A 25,693-nucleotide genomic window follows, 5' to 3' on the forward strand; every position below is an offset into this window, starting at 1 on the left:
TTGCCTTTGAAAAGAGTTTTCAGTACTGTGTTGGGTGATGTTACAAATAAAGTTCGCTCAACACCAACTGAACTGCAATCTGGCGTTTTAAACCACATTGAATCTGTTCAAAGACAAACAGAATCATCAAGAGGTCTGCAATCGCAGACGTTTTTACTCATTAATGATGTTTTTATTGCGCTTGCAGATTATATAATGGCTATAACAGTGTTTTGGTTTGATTTTACAGTTAATCTGAGGAATAGTTCAAGGTTATCAAACAAGAAAAATCAACCGAACTTAAATAATTCTGGTAAGAACTTCATAATCCAGTTTATAAGAACAGATTTTGAATGGTCATGTCATCTAACTAAAACCTCTTATCCTAGGTTTAACTTCACTATCCTATGAAGGTCATAGTTCTAGAAATGACTCAATCACTTCAAACAAAAGAAGGTGTGCAGATATTCGCCCAACAAATCTATTCAAAGCATTCTCAATAGCAGAAAGTACTGAGAAACATACTGCAACTACATCTTCCCCCAAGAGGACAGCAAGGGTTTTTAGATGAAACCAACATAGAAGATGATTCAGAAAATCTTTGTCCATTCGAAGGTATTATTGTCTATTACTATGATTATGAGTTATATTCTAAGTTATTTACTACTAATTTAATTGGTGTAGATCAAGGCTTCCAGATTTATGATATCAGTTCTGAAGAGGAAGACACAAATTATGAAGATCATTCTGATTCTGAGACAACAACTTTGCCCCAGGAAGAAATAAGTGTCCAAACAGTTCAAGATGATCATAGTGCTCAGGTGCTAAAAATGGCAACTATATTTCAAAATATATTTGAAGATAAACCATTGAAGAAGGGATGGACCAAATCCAAACGCCCTGGTAAAGCTTTCAAGAAGAATTGTGTTCTTGCATGGTCCTAGCTTTCTTTTATAGTGTATTTTATTGAAGTTGTTTTGCTATATTTTGTTAGTGAGAAAGGCAAGAGTTAAAGCCGAATTATCTGCGAATAAATCAGGTTTAGTCATTTTTAACCATATTGTGGCTAAAAAAGTACATAATAATATTAATGTCTAATGGTCACTTGCAAATGATTTTTATTGCAGAATACATTGATGAGGGTGATCCAACCTTTAAGTGTGAACACTGTGGCGCAATAATGTGGTACGGAGAACGCATTGAGAAAAAAAAGAAGAACAAATCACCTAAATTCGCTTTGTGTTGTGGACAAGGTCAAGTTCAGTTGCCATTACTGAAGCAATCACCCGTGATTCTAAGGAAGTTGCTAAATGATGACGATGAGATCAGCAGATACTACCGGGAAAACATCAGGCAAATTAATATGGTTTTCTCTTTTACTTCTCTTGGTGGTAAAATTGATCGATCAGCTCCACAAGGACATGGACCAAAGATGGTCGTTCTTCAAGGAGAGAATTATCACTTAATGGGTAGTTTAAAACCACCACCAGGAGGAGATCCTAAGTTTGGCCAGCTCTATATTGTGGACACTGAGAACGAAATACACAACAGGGCATCTATTATCGGGTACAGTTTTTTTTAACTAAGTATGAACCGTACTAAGGCTAAAATGGAAAGTTTGCTTATTGTTACAGGAAATATAAAACAAAGCGTGAGAAGGCTAAAAAGGAAAGATTGAGTGAGCAAGTTATTGAGAGGTTAGTCAAGATGCTAGATGAAGTGAATCCATATGTTCATCAGTTTAGATCAGCCAGGGAAAGGTTTAATACCTATCCAGAGGAAACACTGCATATGAGAATTGTTAGTAGTCGAGAAAAGGACGGAAGGACATATGATACTCCTACTACATCTGAGGTTGCTGCACTGATTCCCGGAGATTTCAATTTGGACATGGATAGAAGAGATATTGTGTTAGAAGAAAAGCAATCAGGATTACTTAAAAGGATTGATGAAATCCATCCATCATATCTCGCACTTCAATACCCTCTCATATTTACATATGGTGAAGATGGATTCAGACTTGGTATTCAAAAAAGAACAACTGAGGCGACAGCCAAGCATAAGAGGCAAACAATCAGTATGAGACAATGGTATGCTTTTCGGCTTCAGGAAAGAGAGAATGAGTCGCATACGCTTCTACATTCAAAGCGGTTGTTTCAGCAATTTTTGGTTGATTCCTATACTACTATAGAGTCTAACAGGCTACGTTATCTGCGACTGAAGCAGAAGTGTCTAAGATCAGATACTTATGACTCTATAAAGCAAGCTGAGAATGATGGGAAAATCGATATGCATGACCAGGGAAGTCGTTTTATACTGCCAGCCTCATTTACTGGAGGACCAAGATACATGAAAAATATGTATTTGGATGCCATGACGATTTGCAAACATTTTGGGTTTCCTGATTTGTTTATAACCTTTACTTGCAATCCAAAGACATTGACAATATCATTTCAGCTGAAATTCCGGATAAAGATAAAGAGCCAGAGCTTTTTGAAGTTGTGAAAGATATGATGATTCATGGTCCTTGTGGAGCTGTTAACATGAATTCACCTTGCATGGAGAATGGAAGATGTTCTAAGCTTTATCCTAAAAATCATGTTGAGAAAACTACTGTGAACAAAGAAGGATTTCCTATTTACAGAAGAAGAGAACAGCCTGATCGCTTCATTGAGAAACATGGCTTCAAATGTGACAACAGATATGTCATTCCTTATAACAGGGATCTGTCACTTCGTTATCTAGCTCACATTAATGTGGAATGGTGTAATCAGACTGGTTCTATTAAGTACTTATTCAAGTATATTAATAAGGGACAAGATCGGTGTACTGTAGCTGTTGAAAATCCAGCAAATGCTAAACAGCAAGGAGTATCTAATAAGACTGGCTCTACTGAAGCTTCAACTGAAGAGATGAAAAACGAAATTAAAGACTTCTTCAACTGCAGGTGTGTTTTTTAACCCGCGCTTTAAACATTATGATGTATCTAATACGTTATATGTAACTAAACATACCATTTTGTTAACCCCTACAGATATGTATCTGCGTCTGAAGGTGGATGGAGAACGTTTAAGTTCGCTATACACTATCGGTCCATACCAGTTGAGAGAATACAGTTTCATTTACCAGGAAAGCAAATAATTGTTTTCAAAGATGATGACACATATGACGAAGTAACCAGTCGTGTTCTTATTGAGAATACTATGTTCCTGGGCTGGTTTGAGCTAAACAAGGTCAGTGCTGTTGCTCGGAAACTAACTCTAGCTGAAATCCCAACCATGTTTATTTGGAATAAAAAAGATCGGAAGTTTACTGAGAGAAAGAAAGGATTCAAGATTGGAAGAATCAACTACGCTCCACGGAAAATAGAGCAGGCATTTTATTTGCGAGTTTTGCTGAATATTGTAAGAGGTCCCACGTCTTTTGAGGACATCAAAACATTTAACAATGTTCTGTATTCACCGTACAAAGAGACGTGCTTTGCTCGGGGTTTGTTAGAAGATGATCAAGAATACATAGACGACATTGTGAGGCAGAGTTTCACAAGTTCAGCTTCGTATATGCGTCAAGTATTTGTGGTCATGCTCATGTCTAATAGTTTGTCGGAACCAGAGGTTGTATGGGAAAACACTTGGGAAATTCTATCTGAAGACATTGAGTATCGTCGTAGAAAGCTATTAAATAGACCAGGTTTGTTATTCTTACGATTTAAAAAAATTAGGAAATATACAGCCCGCGCTTTTTCCAATCTAATACAAATCATTGTTTAATTATTATGTAGATCTATGTTTGAGTGATGAGGAGAAAAAACAGTTTACTCTTCAAGAGATTGAGAAGATTCTAAAGAGCAATGGTACTTCTCTTGAGGCATGGGAATCTATGCCAAAGCCAATATCAGATTTTAATCATCATGAGAATGTTTTGATTATGGACGAGCTTGGTTATGACAGAGACCAGTTAAAGGCTGAACATGATCGAGACTTTTTAAAACTGACAGCTGAACAAAGAGGGATTTATGATGAGGTTCTTGGTGCTGTCTTAGAAAAGAAAGGAGGCGTTTTTTTTGTGTATGGTTTTGGTGGGACTGGTAAAACCTTTTTGTGGAGATTGCTGTCTGCTGCTATTAGATACAGAGGAGAAATCTGTTTGTGTACTGCATCAAGTGGGATAGCTTCGTTGCTTCTACCAGGGGGAAGGACAGCACATTCTAGATTTGGAATTCCAATCAATCCTGATGATTTTTCAACTTGCACACTAATTCCAGGATCTGATCAAGCAAATTTAATTAAAGCAGCTTCTTTGATCATCTGGGACGAAGCGCCATTGATGAGCAAGCACTGCTTTGAATCTTTGGATAGAAGTATGACTGACATTGTTGGGAACAAGGACTATTTGCCTTTCGCTGGGAAATTTGTTGTCCTAGGTGGAGATTTTAGACAAGTTTTGCCTGTCATTCATGGAGCAGGAAGAGCTGAAATCGTTTTGGCATCTTTAAATTCCTCTTATCTTTGGAAACATGTAAAAGTGTTGACACTAACAAAGAACATGAGGCTAATGTCGACTGATTTGTCTCCTGAAGAAGTGAAGGATTTACAGGAGTTTTCCCAGTGGATATTAGATGTTGGAAATGGAAACAGTGGAGAAGGAAATGATGGGGAGGCTCTAATCGATATTCCAGAAGAGTATCTTATTCTTGATGTAGATGATCCGATTGAGTCTATAGGCAAAGCTGTGTATGGCGACACCATTTCTTTGCAGCAGAATAAAGAGCCTAAGTTTTTTCAAGAAAGAGCAATACTCTGTCCTACTAATGAGGATGTGGACAAGATTAATCAGCACATGTTGGATAAGTTTGATGGTTAGTTACTGATTCGGGAACTTAAAATCTTTTGATCTTTTATTTTTTATATCTATCTGTGAAAATGATTTAATTTTGAATTCATTACAGGTGAGGAACAGATCTACTTAAGCTCAGATACGATAGATGCTTCGGATAGGTTTGGTTATAATGACAAAGCTCTCACTCCAGATTTCTTGAACACCATCAAAGTTTCAGGTTTACCAAATCATAGTCTTCGTTTGAAAATCGGTTGTCCTGTGATGCTGCTATGAAACATAGATCCTATTGGGGGACTAATGAATGGGACTCGGCTTCAGATTACAGAGATGTATGACAAAATTATAAAGGCCAAAGTGATAACAGGAGATAAGGTTGGGCGAATTGTTCTTATTCCTAGACTTGCTATTACCCCTTCTGACAATAAGCTACCTTTCAAAATGAGGAGGAGGCAACTTCCTATTGCTGTGGCCTTTGCCATTACAATTAATAAGAGTCAAGGCCAATCACTCTCCGAAGTTGGTATTTTCCTACCAAGGCCTGTCTTCTCTCATGGCCAACTATATGTGGCTATCTCAAGAGTTACATCTAGAAAAGGGTTGAAGATTTTAATTGTGGACGACCAAGGCAAGCCTCAGAGACAGACAATGAATGTTGTTTTTAAAGAGATTTTCCAGAATCTCTGATTTTATTTTTATTATGTTGTTTTGTTTAGAAAGATCTATCTATGTTGGTTGCACACAATGTTTGATTTCTACATTCGTTTTCAATAATCAATGATAAGTTTTATTATTTTCAATCACAACAAGCAAGCTCCAGTGCATTACTCAACTGCAACAATCAAACTCCGGTTTAATAACTAACTACCGATAATACAACCATTCCTATTCAATAACTGTAATCAATAACGTTCAATTCATATTCTATAAAGCTCGGACTTACTGATTGCGCGGCGGATGCAACACGTTCCATTCCTTTTCTATGCTTTCATTTATCTCCTGATGATTTGCTTCTACTTTGTAAAATCCTAAAGCACAAAACATATCACCATTACCAGAAGAACATAAACAATGTTTCATGTATTTATAAATTTTGAAATTATCTCTTTATTGAACGACTTTCAGATATAAGAAAACAATGTGATATTGTAGATGTTTTTTTCCCAATGAAAAATAACTTAATATCAAAAAGGTTGGTACTTATCTGTTTATTTTCTTCCCATTTCCATCCTGCTGTTTTGACTCTCCTTATAACGATACTACTGACCAATTCAAATAAAACAAAATTAAATTAGTTTAACAAGTTACTAAACTTAGAGCAGCTCTTAGAGCAACTTAGAGCAACAAACAGAAAAACATGTTTACCTTCTGAACTTTACTTCTGAAAATGTTCCTAGACAAATTCTGAGTTTCACCTGCATATAAGATTTCATCTTTAGTCACCCAGTTGTTTTCACCATTTTCAGAAAGACAAACAATATCAAACAGAATCAAATCTTTAGTATCGACATTTATTTTTCAGAACAACAAAATAAGGACCAATAGAAGACGAATATAATTTTTATTTCAATACAACAATCGATTTATCTGATTCTTAGTTTAATGTTGTGGCGAATCATTCTTCTTCTACAAAGATATCTTATCACTGAAAATATGAATTAGAGATTAGGAAAATAATGGTAATTACTTAAATAATATAACCAGAATCTTTAGATTTATAGCCATAAAGATAAAATCATGTAATAAGCGTCGATGCATGTTAAGAAACAAACAAACTATTTAGAAAAAAAATTATTTTATCTAATACGAACGCTTACATGTTTTGTCCGAATTCGTTTTATAAATTTTTGAACACATCGATAGCCATTACAATCTGTCCGATGAGTTCTTAGAAGTTATCGGAAAGAAAGCTGATGATTTTTAGAAAGTTAGATCTCGCTATTTATAAAATAAAATAAAAAAAAACAAAACGTTAAAGTTTCGCAGGGGGAGAATATGAAGTAAAGGAGAGAAGATTAACCTTCATATATCTGAGCGGTTAGAGACGGCGTCGAACTCTTTGCTTTAATCTTCAATTGATCGCCATCATACATAATTTTTTTTTCTTTCGATCTTAACAAGACAGGTTTCTTTGTCGGCAGAGAGAAAGGAGAATTAGTATATGCTAAAAAGGCTTGGGCCTGTTTGTTAACTAGATAAACCCCAAAATTAATAAGACCAAATATTTAAACTGAATTAAATTGACACCCACATTAAATTTAAAATAGAAAAAAGCCCAAATACTTAAGAACATAACTTACATAAATATATGTGACTAAAACATTCTTTTTAAAATCTAACTTTTATTATGCATAAATTTAATAGAAAAATATTAGATCTTTAAAAACATTTCGAATAAATGTTACATAAACCGGTTAATATACATACGATTAAATGTTACATAAATCGTTACTAATAACATTATATTTATTCCAGTTTCAATTTGCTATATTATTTTTACACATAAATGAATCTTAAAAAACATTTCGAATAAACTTCAAAAACGGAAACACATGATCAAATTTCATACAAATTAATTGTGCTTATGCAAATGATTGAATATGGTAGTGAAATAATCTTCAAGATTAAATGATTCAAACACTAAATTTCATAATTATGTAAAGCAAAACAAAACCAAACCCGCGCTTTCAAGCGCGGGTCAAAATCTAGTATATATGTTTATAAAACCGAAAAAGAACATCCGCGCGGTTATGCGGGTCAAGATCTAGTATAAATTTAAATCTTCGTTCAAAAGACACTTGACAAAAAGAAGAAATGGTTTAGTTGGTAAAAGCTGAATTTAGTTAGGATCATATTAGTTTTTAAAATCTTAAAACTACCTCAGTAGCTAAAATGTACCTACAATGAAATTAAAACTCAAAAACTTACCCTGATATACTCTCTTGTGCCTCTCTCAAAATCACAATCAAATAAAACACTCATGTTTTCCCATAAGCAATAAATAAATAGTTTCCGGTTACAAAAAAAAAAAAAATTAGTTTGGTCTGTACAGAAATACTATAAAATTTCCAAGTATGACAGAATTGGAGGGTTTACGTAACGTATTAAAATCCCGCATAATACCAGTAACGGGCTGTTTGGTAACATGTTGGTGGCGGTCAACGATAAAAAAACATTACTACACGCACTTTCTCGCGTTTCTGTCCCTATATATTCTAGGAGTAGTAACAAGTAACAACCAATAGGTTTATATAGCAAATATTCTTCATACGTATAACACATATTTTGATATATATTTTTCTTTCATGGATATTAGGCCTTGGGCCTTGGCACGAAGCGGATATCCAAAAAAATTACAATATCCATGATCCGTTTCGCTCGAGAAGAATATCTGTATTTATAATTCGTTTCGATCTCGAAATTCTGGATACTTGAAAGTTCTAATATCCAGATTTTTTAAAAAATATTCGTGGATTATTTGATTTGATCCGCCAATTATATGAAAATAAAAAATAATATATAATATTAAAATTAAAATTTAATTAAAAAAAACTTTAATACCAATTTAACTCTACGTTGCATGGAAGCGTGTCATAGGCTCTGGTTCCTGGTTCTGAAGCGGAAACGGAGTCGGAAGCATGTGGAACCGGTTGGAAGCGCGCTGGAATCGCGGTTCCAGAAAACCAGATTTTGGAAGCGTGATGGAACCATTGATTCCTGTTTGGAAGCGTTAAATCTGCTAATTAGAATCGTAAATAATAATAAAAAGGAAAAATTGAATGTTTAATGTTTTACTTCCTTAACTGAAAACCCTAATTAAAAAAGTGGAAACTGAAAAGACTATCGTCGTCGTTGTCATTTCTTCTATACTTCATATCTGCTATCTTTCTTCTTCTCTGTACTAAGACTAAACATCGATCAAGGTAATTATCTTTAGATTTTTATTTATTTGTTAATTGTATATTATTTTTCTCTTTTACAGAAACACAAGACTTTGTAGCTATTTATGCATGGTTTGATGATTCGATGGTTGGTAGTGACCCATGTTCGAAACTACGCTAGGCGCTAGTCAGGCGGCAACACCGGACCTAGCGAGTTACCAAAAAATCAGGGATTAAGCGGGGATTAATCGGGGCCTAGATTTTAATACGATTTAATATATTTATAATATATTTATGGAATAGACATGATAATAATAGTTTTAATACATGCTTATATACAAATATATGTGATAGGTGGGTGTAGAAGCATCGTAGTCCAGCGGCTTGTGACGATTATGTAACCCTAGGAGGTAGAGTGTTTGATGCTCTAGCAGTGTCTCTTTACCATCCTTTTATTTACATCTGCGATTTTGAAAAAAAAAAACTTAAGAAACACTTAAACTTGTCCCACATTGGTTAACAATAAGGAAGAGAGGTGTTGAAATCCCTAATAAATACATGGACATATTCTAGTCGATGCTCAGACATATGGGCTTACATTATAAGGCCTAAAATTCGTCAACAAAGTCCAATTATTATGCGGTTTTAAATCGGTTAAAATCTGATTTTTAAGCGATTAATCGGTTATTTTACTGATTAATCTGTTTAACGATTAGTTGAATCGAATTGGGTAAAATCGTGGCGGTTTGGTTCCGCCGAGCGCCTAGTCGGCCGACTAATCGGCTAAGCGCCCGCGTTTTCGAACAGAGGTAGTGACTGAAGCAAAACTGAATTTGGATTGTGAAACTAAGTCAAATTCTTATGTTATTAAATAAGCTAGTGCAGAGAATTTTTTGTGTTTCCTTGTGCAGAGTCTTATATTAGAGCGAAGGAAGAAGCAGAATTTTATTTTATGTGCGTTTAGAATAAATAAATAAATATATATATATATTTATTTATATACGCTTCCAACACGAATCGCTTCCTAATTTTTTTAAAAAGCTCACTTCCACGCATCCATACGATTCTGCTTCTGCGTATCCGCTTATGTTTCCATGTAACGTAGATTTAAACTGAAAATAATAATATCATACTAACAAACTAATTTTTTTAACCGAAATTTTAAAACAAAGCTTAATATTAACAAGCTTAATAAAAATCCATATGTTAATATTTGATTCAACATAAAAATTAAATTGGATATGCAATAACCCTAAATAAAAATTTGAAAAAATAACTTAAAATAAAAAAAAAACAAATTATATCATAAAATATGTATAGATATAGTAGTTTGTATATACAATTACATTACATATTTTTAAATATATGGATAGGATTGGATCTGGTATCCGGCTTTCCAAGAAAATGATATTTGTGATTTGCTTCATTTTTACGGATATCATCTTTTATATTGGCTTTGATTCGAAGCATTACGGTTATCCGGATTTTTTGGATCAAATTGAAATGAATAACGAATCGGTTCAAATTTAACAGATAATTTGTCCGCCCTAGATATTATATACACAATGGTTTTTTTTTATCAAGGACAATAATTAAGACGCCTTAATCGAGGTGTGAACAAAGTGAACGGCATTCTTCTCCCACTTTATTCTCAGTCAATAAAAGATAACTTATAAAGGAAAAACATAAGTAGCTTATAATATAATATTTGACATATATACTAAAACTCTACTAGATATATACCTATTATAGAACTTCACTGATTAAAGTATAACAGCTAATTTCTACACAACTCCCTTTTCTTTTGAGCCAGCCCTATTTAAGTAAACGAAACTAGGAATCCGATGTGAAACAAAATGCATAAAAAAATATTTCAGTTTAGTAGATGAATGACTGATGAGAAATATTTAATTGGTACTGATTTTTTTTTTTTTTTTCATCATAACTTCTTTGCTTTTCATATCAAAAAACTCAAACTTGTTAAATAAACTTTAGTCATGAAGCTGTAGTAGTAGTACACAAGCTTTAAACTCTGTTCATACTTTAAAGAACACAGTTAGACCATGATTATCGCTGATCCTTAATGGGTTTTTAATCAAAAAAACTGATTTAATTAAATCAAAACTAATTAAAAGGAAAGTTACCGATCCTTAATTTGGGACTTTGGGGATCGATTACTAATAGGGTTTTTGTTCCACCTGTCAACTTTCAATCTTCTTCTTCTTCGGAATCTCGTCATTTCGATCGATCAAAATCGGAGATGGCTGCGGCGGTTCTGTTCTGGAGAGCGGCGGGGAAAGCCCCAGAAACCAGGTATCTTCTTCTTCACTCCCTTTCCTCAGGATCCTTGACCAATGCTCTTTCTTGTTTGATCGAGATCTAGTTTCTTGTTTGTGTGTTTCTGTGTGATTCTCTCTGTTTCAAGATGGTAACGATTCCTACTTTAATTGGAACCCATCAAAAACTATGATTCCGTTTCTGTTGATGAAGGGATTGACACTCTTAAATGTCTTTTGAGCTCACAGTTGATGATATTTGTTCTGTCTCTGTAGATTGATTACATGTCTGATCCATCCATTGTTTGGTTTTAATATTTGAGATGAATGTTTGTGTGTCTGAAGCCTAAAAAGCTTATTTCTTTGTTCATTGTCTTTTGGACGAATGTGGTTATGTTTAGTATACAAGTCGAGTTACACTGGAAACACAATTACGAGTCATGTGTTATATAAAGCTTCATCCTTTTTTTACTTGGCTGCGTTATTCGAGTCTTGTCTTATCTAAAGTTTCAGACTTTCTTCTTGTAACTATCACCCTTTTTACAATCAACATTTTCATGTGAATGATTAATGATCTGTGTAACAGGGTGAGCCAGGTTTCTACTGGTTTGGATTCATTATGTGCATTAGTGCAACTGCAGCAAGAGCTTTTAAATATGTTCTTCAAGGCATTTTACTTTCTTCCGAGGGGTAAGAAGATCATTACTCAATGATACAGAACACAGCAGACTAATGAGTTTTGGAGTTTTTAACATGTCTCTTGCAGAGAAAAGTTGAATTCGATGAGCTTAATGTTGTACATGTTCCCTATAGCCGTCATTGCGCTTCTACCCGTCACAATAGTAATGAAACCAAATGTGATGAGTGTGATTCTATCGCTGGCAAGACAACATCGGTACATGTGGATACTTCTCTTGGTTACCAAGCACACAAGCAGGCTTATCCTCCAGGTAACAAAAAAATGAAAACATTTCAACATTGACAAAAATAGTGGTGCTCAAAATTGGATCAAACGTGTGTGTGTTTTCAATTTGTAAAATGTGTGTGTGTATGAAAAAGTGTGTGTATTTTAACAAAACAACTAGATTTTGACCCGCGCTTAGAAAGCGCGGGTTTATTTTTGAAATTAAATAAATTCTTCTTATATAAGAGATAATGTATAGGTTTGAGTACATTTACCCGAGTGCATTGAATCGTACCAAACTGAGAAAAAAACTCAAAATTAAGCTGAATTTCATAAATAATCGAGCATATAAAAAATAGAAACCAAAGTAAGGACCAAATGAGTACTTAAAATTTTAAAATACAAATTATATACCTATTAAACGGAACTAAACCATTAAAAGTTTATATTATTAATAGAATTATATGTGGTAATGATCACATTTGAATAATCTATCATATATTCATATGGATTTATTGTTAGAGCAATTATATAATAGATTATAAGAAAATAATAAATGAATTCATTTAAATTATGTAAAGTATTTTTATAGTTAGAGAAATATAAATTAAGACCAAATAAATAGTTAAGTCTAATGAAATGGTCCAACAATCTTGTCTAAGTAGATTTTTTAGGAGTGATTCCCTTTTAATAGTATAGATGTTTAATTTTTTTTTAAGAACCTTTGTTTAAGAAACTACCATTGGAGCATAGAAACTAGGTGTTTCTTAAATAAAATTCTTAACTAACATTTATTATTAAAAAATCATTAAGAAACCCAAATGAGGTAATAGGGTTAATCATGCTCGAAATTATCTGAATTTGATCATTTAGTTACTTCTTCTTCTTTCACAGGCCTTATCTCAATCCCCTGGAAAACCAGACCACTCTTCCACTGTCCCATCCGAGTCTCCATAATAGCTACCTCAACCTCATCGCCATCATCACAACCTCCATCGTCAATGTAAAAACTCCCAAGCTTCACTTCACTCCACTTATCACTTCTCTCCTTAGGCTCCTCCACGTTCCCACCACTCTCTCTCTCTCTCCTTCAACTTCTTCCCTCGGAAACCTCATCCACGGACGCCTCGTCCTGAACGCTCTAGACACAGCTGCTAACGAAACCCAGAGTAACCATAACCGCTGCGCGGATCCGTATCGCTCGGTTCGAGAAACACAAACGTCTTCCTAACCTCCTTCCCCGTAAACCCAACTTCAGTTTCAATCGGCGTGTGGTCGAAACCGTATGATCTACTACTTGCTCTCTTGAACACTAAGTAGACAGAGTAATGCGTCCCCTTAGACAGCATTTTAACACTAATCTTGCCGCGAATCTCGAACCAACACACGTTACAAAGCTCTGCTACTTTCTCAAACTTAGTACTGATTTTTAAGATTATATTTTTAGCTGGTTTATATAGGACCAGATTCCAGCTCACAAATCTTGTGCCCATCTCCACAGGTAGTTTGTGAAGTCAAACAAAAACTTCAACTTTTTTACTCTCTCATAATATTCAAACTTATTAAGTGCATATAATACATGTATCAGTGTATATATTGTTCATAAGGAGCTTTATATATTTAGCATAATATGTTCATAAGGAGCTTTTTTTGCTAAGGATGTTGAATTTTGAGTTTGTTGAATTTTAGTTTAACCAAACTGGACTTTTCAATTATATATTCTCAGGAAATACACTAAAGATGAAATGAAGTCTACTTATTCAAACGACAAACAACAAACCCTTTATAGAGAAGGATAAACAACAAACCCTTACAAAAATGATAAACAATTATCATTTTGTTGTTTTTAGCCTCGCTCGATGATCTTTTTTTAATAATATTTTCTTTTCTTTCCGAGATTTTTGTCGTTTTTTCTCAAAGATTTTCCTTCGTTTGTCTTTTAATTTTTAAACAGTTTTTTTAGATTTTTTCTTCTCTTAAGAAAATATCGAAAAAATAAATTACTTGTGGTGCTTATAGATAGATGTAGAGGAAATTAAAAACTAGATTTAAAGTCAAGATATTGATGTAGGCTTATGGACTTCTGACAATTTAAAAGCTTCGATATTTTTTCGTCCCATAATTTCCAAGGTTTATGTATACCATGTTATTTCTTTTTCTTTCTTTTTTGAGAAATGTTATTTCTTTTTCCTTCTGTATAATCAATACTATTAAAAGGGAAAGAGTTTTAATAAATCTAATTTAAAAAGTTGTTTGGACCTTTTCCTTAACTAACAATATTTTTGGTCTTACCATAATATTTAATTAACAATAAGTAACCAAAAATTTCTCTAACAAACATTTAATAATACATTAGACCACATTATTTTGTACAAGAACAAAGTTATACGACATATATGCTTTCCTTTATTAGATGACCATACTTTGCTACACAAAAATAATGTACCACATATACTTTATTATATTATTCTCTAAACATGTCTCATTAGTCTCATAATTAATAAATGATTCATTTCACCCAATATAAATAAATTATATAAATCGTTTGATCCACCAACTATGTAACAACACACGCCATCCTTTCTATACTTCTGTTTTAAATTATGAAGAAAGCTAATTCATATATTTGCTAAGAATATATCTTATTTCGAAAAGTATCTAAATTTGAAACAACTCAAAAATTAAATATTCTTATACTTTTATCCTATTTTAAAAACCTAGATATAGTAACATTGTTACAAAATATTTTAAACAAAAAATGATATACGGTTATGCTATTTAAATTCAATAACTTTATCAACTTTAACAGATTTCATAACTCATTTAAAAATTAACATATATCATACATCATACTATACCATGTCATCATACATTATATATTTCCAAATATACAAAATCAAATTTAATAAAGTAAACCATCTGTTAAAAATTATATATTTTATTTTAAATTATTTTTTATACAAAGTATTTATCATAAAATTTGTTATTTAAAATAAGTTTTAAAACTATTAAAACCTTACAAATTTATACTATTAAATTAGCCAAAAATATTTCAAATACATCTTAAAGATAATCAACTCAAAAAATGCAACTCTTATAAAATGCATACAAAATACAATCAGAGTGTGAGGTCAAAAAAAAAATACAATCAGAGAGTGTAAGTCTGATCTCAGACAGCAGGTCGGGTTCATTTTGGGTCCTAAATATTTGGACATAACTAGGTATTTAATTTTTTGGTTTAGGTTTGGATTGGTTCTTTTCAGGTCCTTATCGGTTCGAATCTATAATTCAAATACCTGTAAAATACATGTATTTTTTAGGTACATAACAGGTCCGAATTAATTTGGGTATTGAGGAACCAAAAAAAATACTCGAAGTACCTGAAAACCCAAAAAAAAAAAATACTGAAACACATACCCAAAAACCCAAACAAGTACCCAAAATTTTGAAATACCGAAAAGATCCAAAATTTTATCTGAAATCTGATCTGAGGAACCAAAAAATACCCAAAAAAAATTCCAAATACCCTATATATATATTTTTTGGTACAATTTTACTCAAAACCCGAAACTAAAATCGAAAACCTGAACGCAAAACTTAAAAAGTATTCGCAATACCAAAAACATATCTAAAATACTCGAATATACCTAATATACACACAAAAAATCAGGTACTTGGGTATTAGGTCAGGTCTCGGTTAGGATATTGACTCAAAGAAAATTTGTGGGTCCAAAAAAAAATTGAATATGTACTTAGTGCTCACGTAGGCTCAGTTTCTGGCTTTTTCCAAGGTCTAGGGAACTCGTACCAAACTAAACCGCCGTCTAAAAGGACAAACAGATCTTCCAAAAATCCACCCCTTATACCTTCAAATTATCTCCCGTTTCTATATTTTTGAACCAAAACAGGATGATGAGAAATTGGCAAGACAAAAGGAAATCGAAGATTGGTTACCAATTACTTCATCAAGAAATGCTAAGTGGTGGTACTCTGCTTTTCACAATGTCACCGCCATGGTCAGTGCAGGAGTTCTCGGCCTCCCTTACGGCATGTCTCAGCTCGGCTGGTAAAAATTTCAATCATACTGGCTACTAATCTAAACCGGATCCATCAAAAAATTAAACCGGTTTTAATTGGGTTTTCCAAGGGACCGGGAGTTGCAGTATTGGTTCTCTCGTGGGTAATAACACTATACACGTTATGGCAACTGGTTGAAATGCACGAATGGTTCCGGGAAAGCGTTTTGATCGTTACCATGAACTCGGACAACACGCGTTTGGAGAAAAGCTTGGTCTTTACATAGTCTACCGCAACAGTTGATCGTGGAAATAGGCGTTTGTATCGTTTATATGGTCACTGGAGGCAAATCTCTAAAGAAGTTTCATGAGCTTGTTTGTGAGGATTGCAAACCCATCAAGCTTACTTACTTTGTGGGCCTTAATGTACAAACCGATCCAAGACTATTGGGCCGATGATTTGAGCTAAGCCCATCTGGACTAAGTCTAAATGGAGACGATGTCGTTCTGTCAGTTACGAGATATATCTTCAGCTCATTCAGCTCTGTGAGAGTTGTTCTGTAGAAGTTGAAGCAGAGTAGAAAAGATCGTCTTCTCTGGTGAAATCTCTCTCGACTGTTGAAGATACAGAAGGTGTTCTTCGAAGATTCAGATTCCAAGCATTCTTCATTGCGAGATCCAGTTGCATCCTGAAACAACAAGATTCAAGGTTATAGTTGATAGAATCTTGTATAAGCTTGTAACTCTTACTTGATCATCGAACAGAAGATAAGTTCGGTGATCTCAAGCTTAGTGGATTAGGGAGCAAGAGCCTCCCCCCAGATGTAGCGCAAGCGAACTGGGCAAACAAACTTCTCTGTGCAATCTATTTTCATCGCAAAGTCAAACGATCGATAACTAAGCCGTAGTCAAGTTGATAAGAAGACAAGTTCAATCCGTAACAAGTGGTATCAGAGCACAAGGTTAAAGCTATTACCCGTGATACTTATCAAGATTCAAGTTTTCTCTCAACAAGTCAAGACTCCGGATCTACGAGGAAGGAAGATCAGCATAAGGTTCGAAACTTATCTGACTCTTTGAAGTGTAGAAGTTGTAGCTTGACTCTTGAAGTGGTTGTTGGTGTATGTGTTTGTTCCGGATCTGATCAATCCGCAACATGAGTATGGAACCAACAAAAGGCCAGTTCGAAGTTGAGAAGTTTGATGGATCTGGTGACTTTGGTATATGGAAGCACAAAATGTTGTGTGCTCTTGAGATTCTGGATCTAGATTGTGTACTAGAGGAAGTAACAGTAACAGAAGGCGATGGAGAGAAGATTGAACCAAGCACTGAGGCTAAGGTTGATCCTAAGGGAGCTATGAAGGACAAGAGGGTTCGAAGCTTGATTCAAATGAGTCTAAGTGATCAGATCATAAGGAAAGTTATGAAAGAGACCTCAGCTCTTGGGATATGGAAGGCGTTGGAAAGAGATTATCAAACTAAATCTCTTCCAAATAGGATCTACCTAAAACAGAGATTCGCAAGCTACAGGATGGATGAGCAAAAGTCCATTGAGCAGAATCTGGACGGGTTCTTGAAGCTGGTAAATGACCTAGAGAGTTTAGAAATAAAGATTTCTGACGAAGACCAGGTTATTCAGATTCTTACTGGTTTACCTCCTAAGTATGAACAACTGGTGCACACCTTGAAGTATGGGAGTGGTAAGGACACTCTCACGGTCAGTGATGTTGTCTCTGCAGCATACTCGAAGGAAACTGAGCTAAGGGAGAAAGGTGTCTTAGGAAAATCCAAATCTGATGCAGAAGGTCTGTATGTAGGAGATCGGGGAAGATCGGATAGGAGAAGTAACTTTTCACGAGGAAGGTCGAAGTCTAAAGGTAAAGACTACGCAAAGTCCAAGACCAGCAAGGGTAATAAAGGCTGTTTCAGTTGTGGCAAAGAAGGCCATTGGAAAAGAGAGTGTCCAGATAAGGGAAATAGAAAAGGTTCAAACTCGAACTCAGTGAACGTTGCGTCAGCAAAAGTTTTAAAAAGGGAACCTCTAATACTCACTGCGAGTGTTCAGGATACCAGAGACGAATGGGTTTTGGACTCTGGGGCAAGCTTTCATATCACCCCAAACAAGGAGGTTTTGTTTGATCTTAAGGAAACAAGTGGAGGAAAGGTGCTGATGGGGAATAACACGTTCAGTGAAATAGAAGGAGTTGGGAAGGTTCGTATAAAAGCGAGAGATGGCTCGATTGTGATTCTCACTGATGTTAAGTTTATGCCTACAATTGGCAGAAACTTAATATCATTTGGTTGTTTGGAGAAAGCTGGTTGTACTTATGAGGGAGAAGGATACAGAGTGAAGTTCTTCAAAAATGGAAATGAAGTTCTAACTGGAAAGTATGCAGATGGTTTGTATTACTTCGAAGGAACAGTACTAAAGGGAGAGATTCACTCAGCAGCCTCAACAGTCAATGTGACCAGAAAGTGGCACTCCAGGTTGGGACATTTAAGTCAGAAAGGGCTTGACTTACTTGTTAAGGAAGGATATCTAGAAGCTAAGGACGTTAACACGTTAGGGTTTTGCGAAGATTGTGTATTGGAAAAGGCTCACAAACAGAGTTTTAAGAAAGGTAAACACACGTCAAAGGGAACTCTGGATTACGTACACTCGGATCTCTGGGGAGCTCCTACGGTGGTTCCAAGCTTGGCAGAGAAACAATACTTCATTACCTTTATTGACGACTATTCAAGGAATTTTTGGATCTACTTTCTAAAGACTAAAGATGAGGCCTTTGATAAATTCAAGGAGTGGAAAGTAGAAGTCGAGACTGAGACTGGGAAGAAGTTGAAGTATTTGAGAACAGACAATGGTTTGGAATACTGTAATCATAAGTTTGATGAGCTCTGTAAGGCTACAGGGGTCAAGAGGCATCGGACGTGTGCTTACACTCCACAACAGAACGGGGTTTCAGAGAGAATGAATCGTACTATCATGGAAAGGGTTAGGTGTATGTTGGCCGAGAGCGGTATGGAAGAAAGATTATGGGCAGAAGCAGCTTCCACTGCGGTTTACTTAATCAACAGATCACCTAGTTCGGCCATTGATTACAAACTGCCAGAGGAATTGTGGTCTGGGACTAAGCCAGGGTTTAAGCATCTAAGAAGGTTTGGTTCAGCGGCTTATGTTCACAAATTTGGGGCAAAGACCAGTTCTAGAGCAACTAAGGGTTTCTTTGTTGGGTATCCCCAAAGAACAAAGGGTTTCAGGGTTTGGCTACTCGAAGAAGAGAAATGTACGATTAGCAGAAATGTTATTTTTCATGAGGAAGAAGTCTACAAAGATTCTCAGGAGAGAAATGACTCTCAAAAGGAGCAGGATTGTCTAGCTAAGATATATAAAGGGAAAACTGTTGAAGTAGAGAGGAAGAAGCATGTCACGTTTAGTCCATACCTGATTAAAGGACCATGTAAAGGTTTACATGACTCAGAAGCTTCTACCTCGAGAGGAAATTCAACACAGACAGAGAGTTCAGTTTCAGGTGGAGCAGAGTCTGATTCGGAGGTGGAGTCATCTGGTCAGGGAGCTGAAACTGAGCAGGATCTGGATCACTACATATTAGCGAGGGACAGGGTTCGCAGAGAGACGAAGCTACCATCCAAATATGATGACTTTGATGTAGTAGCTTATGCCTTATTTGCGGCTAATGATATTGATATAAATGAACCTAAGTCCTATCAGGAAGCTATGAGGTCTAAAGAGAGGAAGCTATGGACAGCAGCTAGTGACGAGGAAATGGATTCTCTTGACAGAAACAAGACTTGGACATTGGTTGAAATACCTATTAAGAAGAGGGTTATAGGTTGTAAGTGGGTCTTAAAGAAGAAACCGGGAATTCCAGGAGTTGAAGATCCTTGTTACAAAGGCAGATTGGTTGCTAAAGGTTACTCACAAGTGGAAGGAATCGATTATAACGAGGTGTTTGCTCCAGTTGTAAAGCATGTTTCTATCAGGCTCATCCTATCGCTGGTGGTTAATGAAGAGTTCCATCTAGAGCAATTAGATGTTAAAACAGCCTTCTTGAATGGGACTCTAGATGAGGAGATCTATATGGATCAACCTGAAGGATATGTTACTAAAGGAAAGGAAGACTTGGTTTGTCTGTTAAAAAAGTCTTTGTACGGGATTAAGCAATCACCAAGACAGTGGAATAAAAGATTTGATGGGTTCATGAAGGAACAGGGATTCAGAAGGAGTCCTTATGATCAATCTGTTTACATCAGTGGAGTAGAAATGTCTTCGAGAGTCTATCTACTGTTATATGTTGACGATATGCTGGTGGTTTCTAAAGATATGGGAGTGATCAAGGAATTGAAAGCGAGATTGAGTAGTGAGTTTGAGATGAAGGATCTTGGAGCTGCTACGAGAATTTTAGGAATGGATATAGTCAGAGACAGAAGAACTGGTTCTCTGAAGTTGTCTCAGGGAAAATACCTTGAACAGGTACTCTCAACCTTTAACATGACAGATTGCAAAGCTGTAACAACTCCTATGGGTTCTCAGTTCAGATTGAAGAGTTTAGATGAAGAGGAAACAAAGACAGAGGCAAAGTTCATGATCGATATTCCTTACGTAAGCGCTGTTGGCAGTCTGGTGTACGCTATGGTAGGAACACGTCCTGATATCGCTCATGCTGTTGGAGTTGTTAGTAGATTCATGGGAAATCCAGGAAGGGAGCACTGGGAAGCTGTGAAATGGATTTTGAGGTTTGTAAGAGGAACTACTGACTACAGGCTGTGGTATACTAAGAACACAGAGTTCAAGGTGGAGGGTTACTGCGATGCAGATTTTGCATCTGATCGAGATAGAAGCAGGTCAGTTACAGGGTATCTGTTTCAAGTAGGCGGCAACACTATCAGTTGGAGATTTGGTCTCCAACCTATTGTGGCCTTATCGACTACTGAATCAGAATACATGTCGTTGATAGAAGGAGCTAGAGAAGCGTTGTTGCTTAAGGGAGTGTGTGAAGATCTAAGCTACGATCAAGGAGCAGTAAAGACAAATTGCGACTCACAATCGGCTATATTCCTAGCTAAGAACGGCGGATATTATGAAAGAACAAAACACATCCACAAGAAATTTAATTTCATCAGGGATGTTATTGGAGATGGAAGTGTTTCAGTGGTGAAAGTACACACTAGCCTAAATCTAGCCGATATCCTAACAAAGAGCGTACCTGGGAAGACATTAGAGAAGGCTCTGGTGTCGGTCAAGGTCCGTAGGTGAAGCTAACGTCTTTGTGATCGTCGCTGAGGAGTTGTTGATTCGTTATCTAACAGCGAAGACCAGGAAACATGGATTAATCAAGGAGGTTTGGATTAATCTACGGAAAAATTGAATCAGGAAAAGAAAGAGGGATTATTTTACCTTAACTATGAGGATTGAAGTCTTCGGCATCTGGAAAGGTCAGAAGCAGAAGCGGTGATAGTTTTGAGTCGAGAACGACGGGTTAGTTGACTCAGCAATTTCAAAAACTAACGTTGAAATTGACAGAGGATAAAGTTACTTTCAGGGTGGACTGATCTCGAGGTTTTGGGTTCAGAGGTTGAGCTAATCGAAGTGTTAGAGAGAAGACAGAGCTTCTGGAGAATAGAGAGGTGAAGACATTTCGACAGAGCTTCGCTAGAGTTTCAAGCAGCTGACTGAAAGAGAGTTGTGTCGGTTTATACAAGGTGGAGATTTGTGGGCCTTAATATACAAACCGATCCAAGACTATTGGGCCGATGATTTGAGCTAAGCCCATCTGGACTAAGTCTAAATGGAGACGGTGTCGTTCTGTCAGTTACGAGATATATCATCAGCTCATTCAGCTCTGTGAGAGTTGTTCTGTAGAAGTTGAAGCAGAGTAGAAAAGATCGTCTTCTCCGGTGAAATCTCTCTCGACTGTTGAAGATACAGAAGGTGTTCTTCGAAGATTCAGATTCCAAGCATTCTTCATTGCGAGATCCAGTTGCATCCTGAAACAACAAGATTCAAGGTTATAGTTGATAGAATCTTGTATAAGCTTGTAACTCTTACTTGATCATCGAACAGAAGATAAGTTCGGTGATCTCAAGCTTAGTGGATTAGGGAGCAAGAGCCCCCCCCCCCCCCCCCCCCAGATGTAGCGCAAGCGAACTGGGCAAACAAACTTCTCTGTGCAATCTATTTTCATCGCAAAGTCAAACGATCGATAACTAAGCCGTAATCAAGTTGATAAGAAGACGAGTTCAATCCGTAACATACTTCATCATGATCTTTGCTTTTGTTCACTTCGTCCTCTCTCATCTCCCCAATTTCAATTCCATGTCTGGCGTTTCTCTCGCCGCCTCGGTTATGCCTCTAAGGTAATTACAGTAACCGGTTCATGATACTAGGTTTATGCTTTGGTTATGCGGTATGGAAAAGTATAACTTGAAAAATTGGTTTTAATGCAAACGAGTTACTTTAGTTTTCGATTTTTCAAAATTAAATCTCCGTCGACTTAGGACAATTCTCTCGGATAGTTTTTTTTTTTAAGTTTCTGTCACAAAAATAGCAACAAAAAATTGACCAAAATAGTCCTTTTTTATTTTTAAAAAATTAATATTTATTTTTTATTTTTTTAATTTCGAAACCATATCCCCAAAACCCCACTCCTTAACTCTAAATCTTAGATTAGTTAACTCTAGGGTAAAAATACATTTTTACCATTTAATTAAACTTATTTTGGTTATTTTCTCTATTGAATGCTATTTTTGTGACAAAAACTTAAAAATGACTATCCTAGAGAATTTCTCTTATATTTACCATAATCTGATTGCAATTATTGTGGTTTAGACAATGGATTTGGGGTTAATTTGGGCGTACATATTCAAACTGAAATATATTTCGGTTTGTTCTGGTTTGATGTAGTCTCATCTAGGATTGAACACTGGAAATTTGGTTTGTACATTTTCTTTAAAACCGGATGTAGTATTACTAACCGGTTCTAAACATTATTCCTTTGATTTATAGCTACTCAACAATCGCATGGGCAGCTTCGATGAGTAAAGGCGTTCGCGAAGATGTTGAATATGGTTACAAAGAAAAATCAACAGTCGGTATGGTTTTCAACTTCTTCAGCGGTTTAGGTGATGTGGCATTCGCTTACGCAGGCCAAAATGTGGTCCTTGAGATCCAAGCAACGATCCCTTCGACTCCTTAGAAACCATCAAAAGGCCCAATGTGGAAAGGAGTCATCGTTGCTTACATCATTGTTGCACTTTGTTATTTTCCGGTGGCTCTCGTCGGATACTACAATTTTGGGAACAGTGTTGAAGATAATATTCTCATATATCACTTAAAAAGCCAGCTTGGTTAATCGCGACCGCTAACATCTTTGTCGTGATCCATGTTATCGGTAGTTACCAGGTCGTATAATATAAACCGGATTTCTTCTCATATCTCTTCTTTTGGTTGAATAAACAAATTTGACGTAATGTAAACCAATTTTTTTTTGTTGCAGATATATGCAATGCCGGTTTTCGAAATGATGGAAACTTTATTGGTTAAAAAGCTTAATTTTAGACCAACCACGATTCTCCGGTTCTGTGTTCGTAGTTTCTATGTTGGTAAGAAAATCAACTGAAATTTACTTTTTATTATATACATAGTTGTAACTTGTAGGTATATATTGGTTTTTATTAAGACTATACATAATGGTGTTACCTTGATCCGTAAACCTATTTATGTAGCTGCAACTATGTTTCTTGGTATGACGTTCCCGATCTTTGGTGGCCTTTTGGCGTTCTTTGGTGGATTCGCGTTTGCTCCTACGACATACTTCATAAGATTGTGATCTCTAAACTTTTTCTCCATTTTGAATTAGTTACTAATAATAGAAACTTACTCTAATTTAAATACCACTATTGTTTTCAGCTACCTTGCATAATTTGGCTAGCCATCTACAAACCTAGGAAGTACGGCTTGTCTTGGTGGGCCAACTGGGTAAGTAACGTTGTCATCAGTTTTTTTGTGGCGTTTGCAATTAATGGTTGCATTTTGTGAAACCATTTTCTGAAAGAACAAAATAATTAAATGTGGTGTGTTGTTTATTTCAGGTATGTATCGCGTTTGGTATTTTCTTAATGGTCTTGTCGCCTATTGGAGAGCTAAGGACGATCGTTATTCAAGCAAAGGAATACCAGTTTTACTCGTAAATGCGGTTTAATATGACTAATGTTTAGAGACATATTTATATATTAATGTGTGTGAAGAAGATTTTAAAAGATTGTTGGGTATGGGCCTAGCCCTCTCAAAAGGCCCACAAGACAATTATCCAGGTACATGATTACAACAAAGAGAGTCGGCTCGTCGACTTGCAAGCCGGCGATCGGCTCGGCTTTAGACTACTTTTGGTCGCTGAGACGACTGACTGAATGTCATCGGCTCGACGACTTGACTCAGCGGCCCGACACCTCGGCCCAACTACTCGAGGAGGCCCATCGAAACAGAGCGTATTAGGTCAACAAGCATTTGTCTATAAAAGAAGGAGGAAAGGCAACAAGGAAGGGGATCCGCAAATCACTACACTTACTTTCGGCTAGACTTATGGTTTTATATCTTACATTTCGCCGACTTGTACGGTCCGACGAACTAGCCTTCGCCGGACTATTTCCTTTGCTTTCTTCCCCTTTTGTAACACTATTTCGACTCATTGATCTAATAAAACACGTCTTTGTTTTGATCCACCGACGAGAACTCGTCCTTTCTTTTTACTAGTTTATCGACAGTCTCGGTTCAAACAAAGATCAACATGAAACATATAACAATCCGTCTCTTAACTTTTAACTAAAAAAACTAAGAACCGGTTTTTAAATAAGATATTTAAAAACTGGTTCTTAATTTTTTTAGTTAAAAGTTAAGAGACGCTAAAAATCCCACCCTAAAAACTCACTAATAATCATGTTCTAATAATCTCTGGTCTGAGGATTGAATTTATAATAGCATTTAGTGCTTGTGTCTTGGTGTGTTTATATCTATCGACAATATATTTTGTTGTGCCAAAATAGAATATATTTTGTTCTTCCTTATTATAAAATGTTTGATTATTTATGTTCTCAAGAAAAACTAGATATATATATATCCCTTTCTTATTAAAGGAGGAGCATTGATAAAAATAAACCTTGGCCTCATGTGTTTATTACATGAGTGCCATTTCCTAGGTGTCATCACCACATGCACTCTCACCAACTTTTTTTAAAAACCCTTTCTCAACTAGAATAGTTACAAACAAATACCACTGGTCATTACATTATACTATATGGTTTTCGGATTTCAAAAATAACTTTCGGATTATGTTTGTGGTAAGTCATTAATGCTTGATTAAATTCAGATTCCAAAAAAAAACGAAGATTTAACTAAGGCAGCATATTAACTCCTTCCTAAGAGAGACTTTATGGTATGTTCGAAAATTTAGAAGTGTTTCATTTAAATAAGGCAACAAAATACGGTTTGATTGTGAGGCGATGATCATGTGGTAAGTCATTTACGCTTGAGTACAATATTTGATTCTTTAAACGTGCTACAACTAAGTTCTTTACGGTTTGAATTGATTATTTTAACCTGCATGAAAGTTCATATCATAGCCTGTACGAATGTTCATATCTAATCTTGCAACAAATAAACCATGTTTATCATAATACCAATATCAAATTGTTTATCATAATGTTTATATCATAACCTGTACGAATGTTCATATCAAATCGTTTTATGATATTTTTAATTCAGTTCATCGAAAATAACCAATTATG

General features: G+C 35.6%; 1 protein-coding gene, 1 long non-coding RNA gene and 1 pseudogene across 2 annotated transcripts; 2 read left to right on the plus strand and 1 right to left on the minus strand.

Annotated features, from left to right (window-relative positions):
- The first annotated feature begins 407 nt into the window (after positions 1-407).
- LOC125607268 lies at positions 408-5,502 on the plus strand. Its single transcript, XM_048777170.1, has 9 exons — positions 408-435; positions 664-882; positions 1,107-1,545; positions 1,614-2,287; positions 2,416-2,926; positions 3,014-3,669; positions 3,761-4,837; positions 4,928-5,035; positions 5,099-5,502. The coding sequence occupies exons 1-9, from the start codon at positions 408-410 to the stop codon at positions 5,500-5,502; spliced, it is 4,116 nt and encodes a 1,371-aa protein (XP_048633127.1).
- A 4,249-nt stretch (positions 5,503-9,751) lies between these two features.
- Positions 9,752-25,289, plus strand: LOC111214469. The gene is made up of 7 exons (XR_007327197.1): positions 9,752-11,009; positions 11,559-11,662; positions 11,739-11,922; positions 22,917-23,312; positions 23,407-23,512; positions 23,636-23,888; positions 24,002-25,289. It is a non-coding gene; the product is annotated as an uncharacterized LOC111214469 (long non-coding RNA).
- Positions 12,104-15,532, minus strand: LOC106348834 (annotated as a pseudogene).
- Positions 25,290-25,693: the final 404 nt, after the last annotated feature.

Source organism: Brassica napus, chromosome A3, assembly GCF_020379485.1.
Source record: "Brassica napus cultivar Da-Ae chromosome A3, Da-Ae, whole genome shotgun sequence".
Taxonomy (NCBI): Eukaryota; Viridiplantae; Streptophyta; class Magnoliopsida; order Brassicales; family Brassicaceae; genus Brassica; species Brassica napus.

Bases quoted from the DNA above. Each gene is read 5' to 3' on its own strand.
- LOC125607268 (XM_048777170.1), top strand. From the start codon at position 408: ATGACTCAATCACTTCAAACAAAAGAAG. The intron at 1,546-1,613 runs GTACAGTTTTTT...TTATTGTTACAG, and splicing joins AACAGGGCATCTATTATCGG to GAAATATAAAACAAAGCGTG. The intron at 4,838-4,927 runs GTTAGTTACTGA...AATTCATTACAG, and splicing joins CATGTTGGATAAGTTTGATG to GTGAGGAACAGATCTACTTA.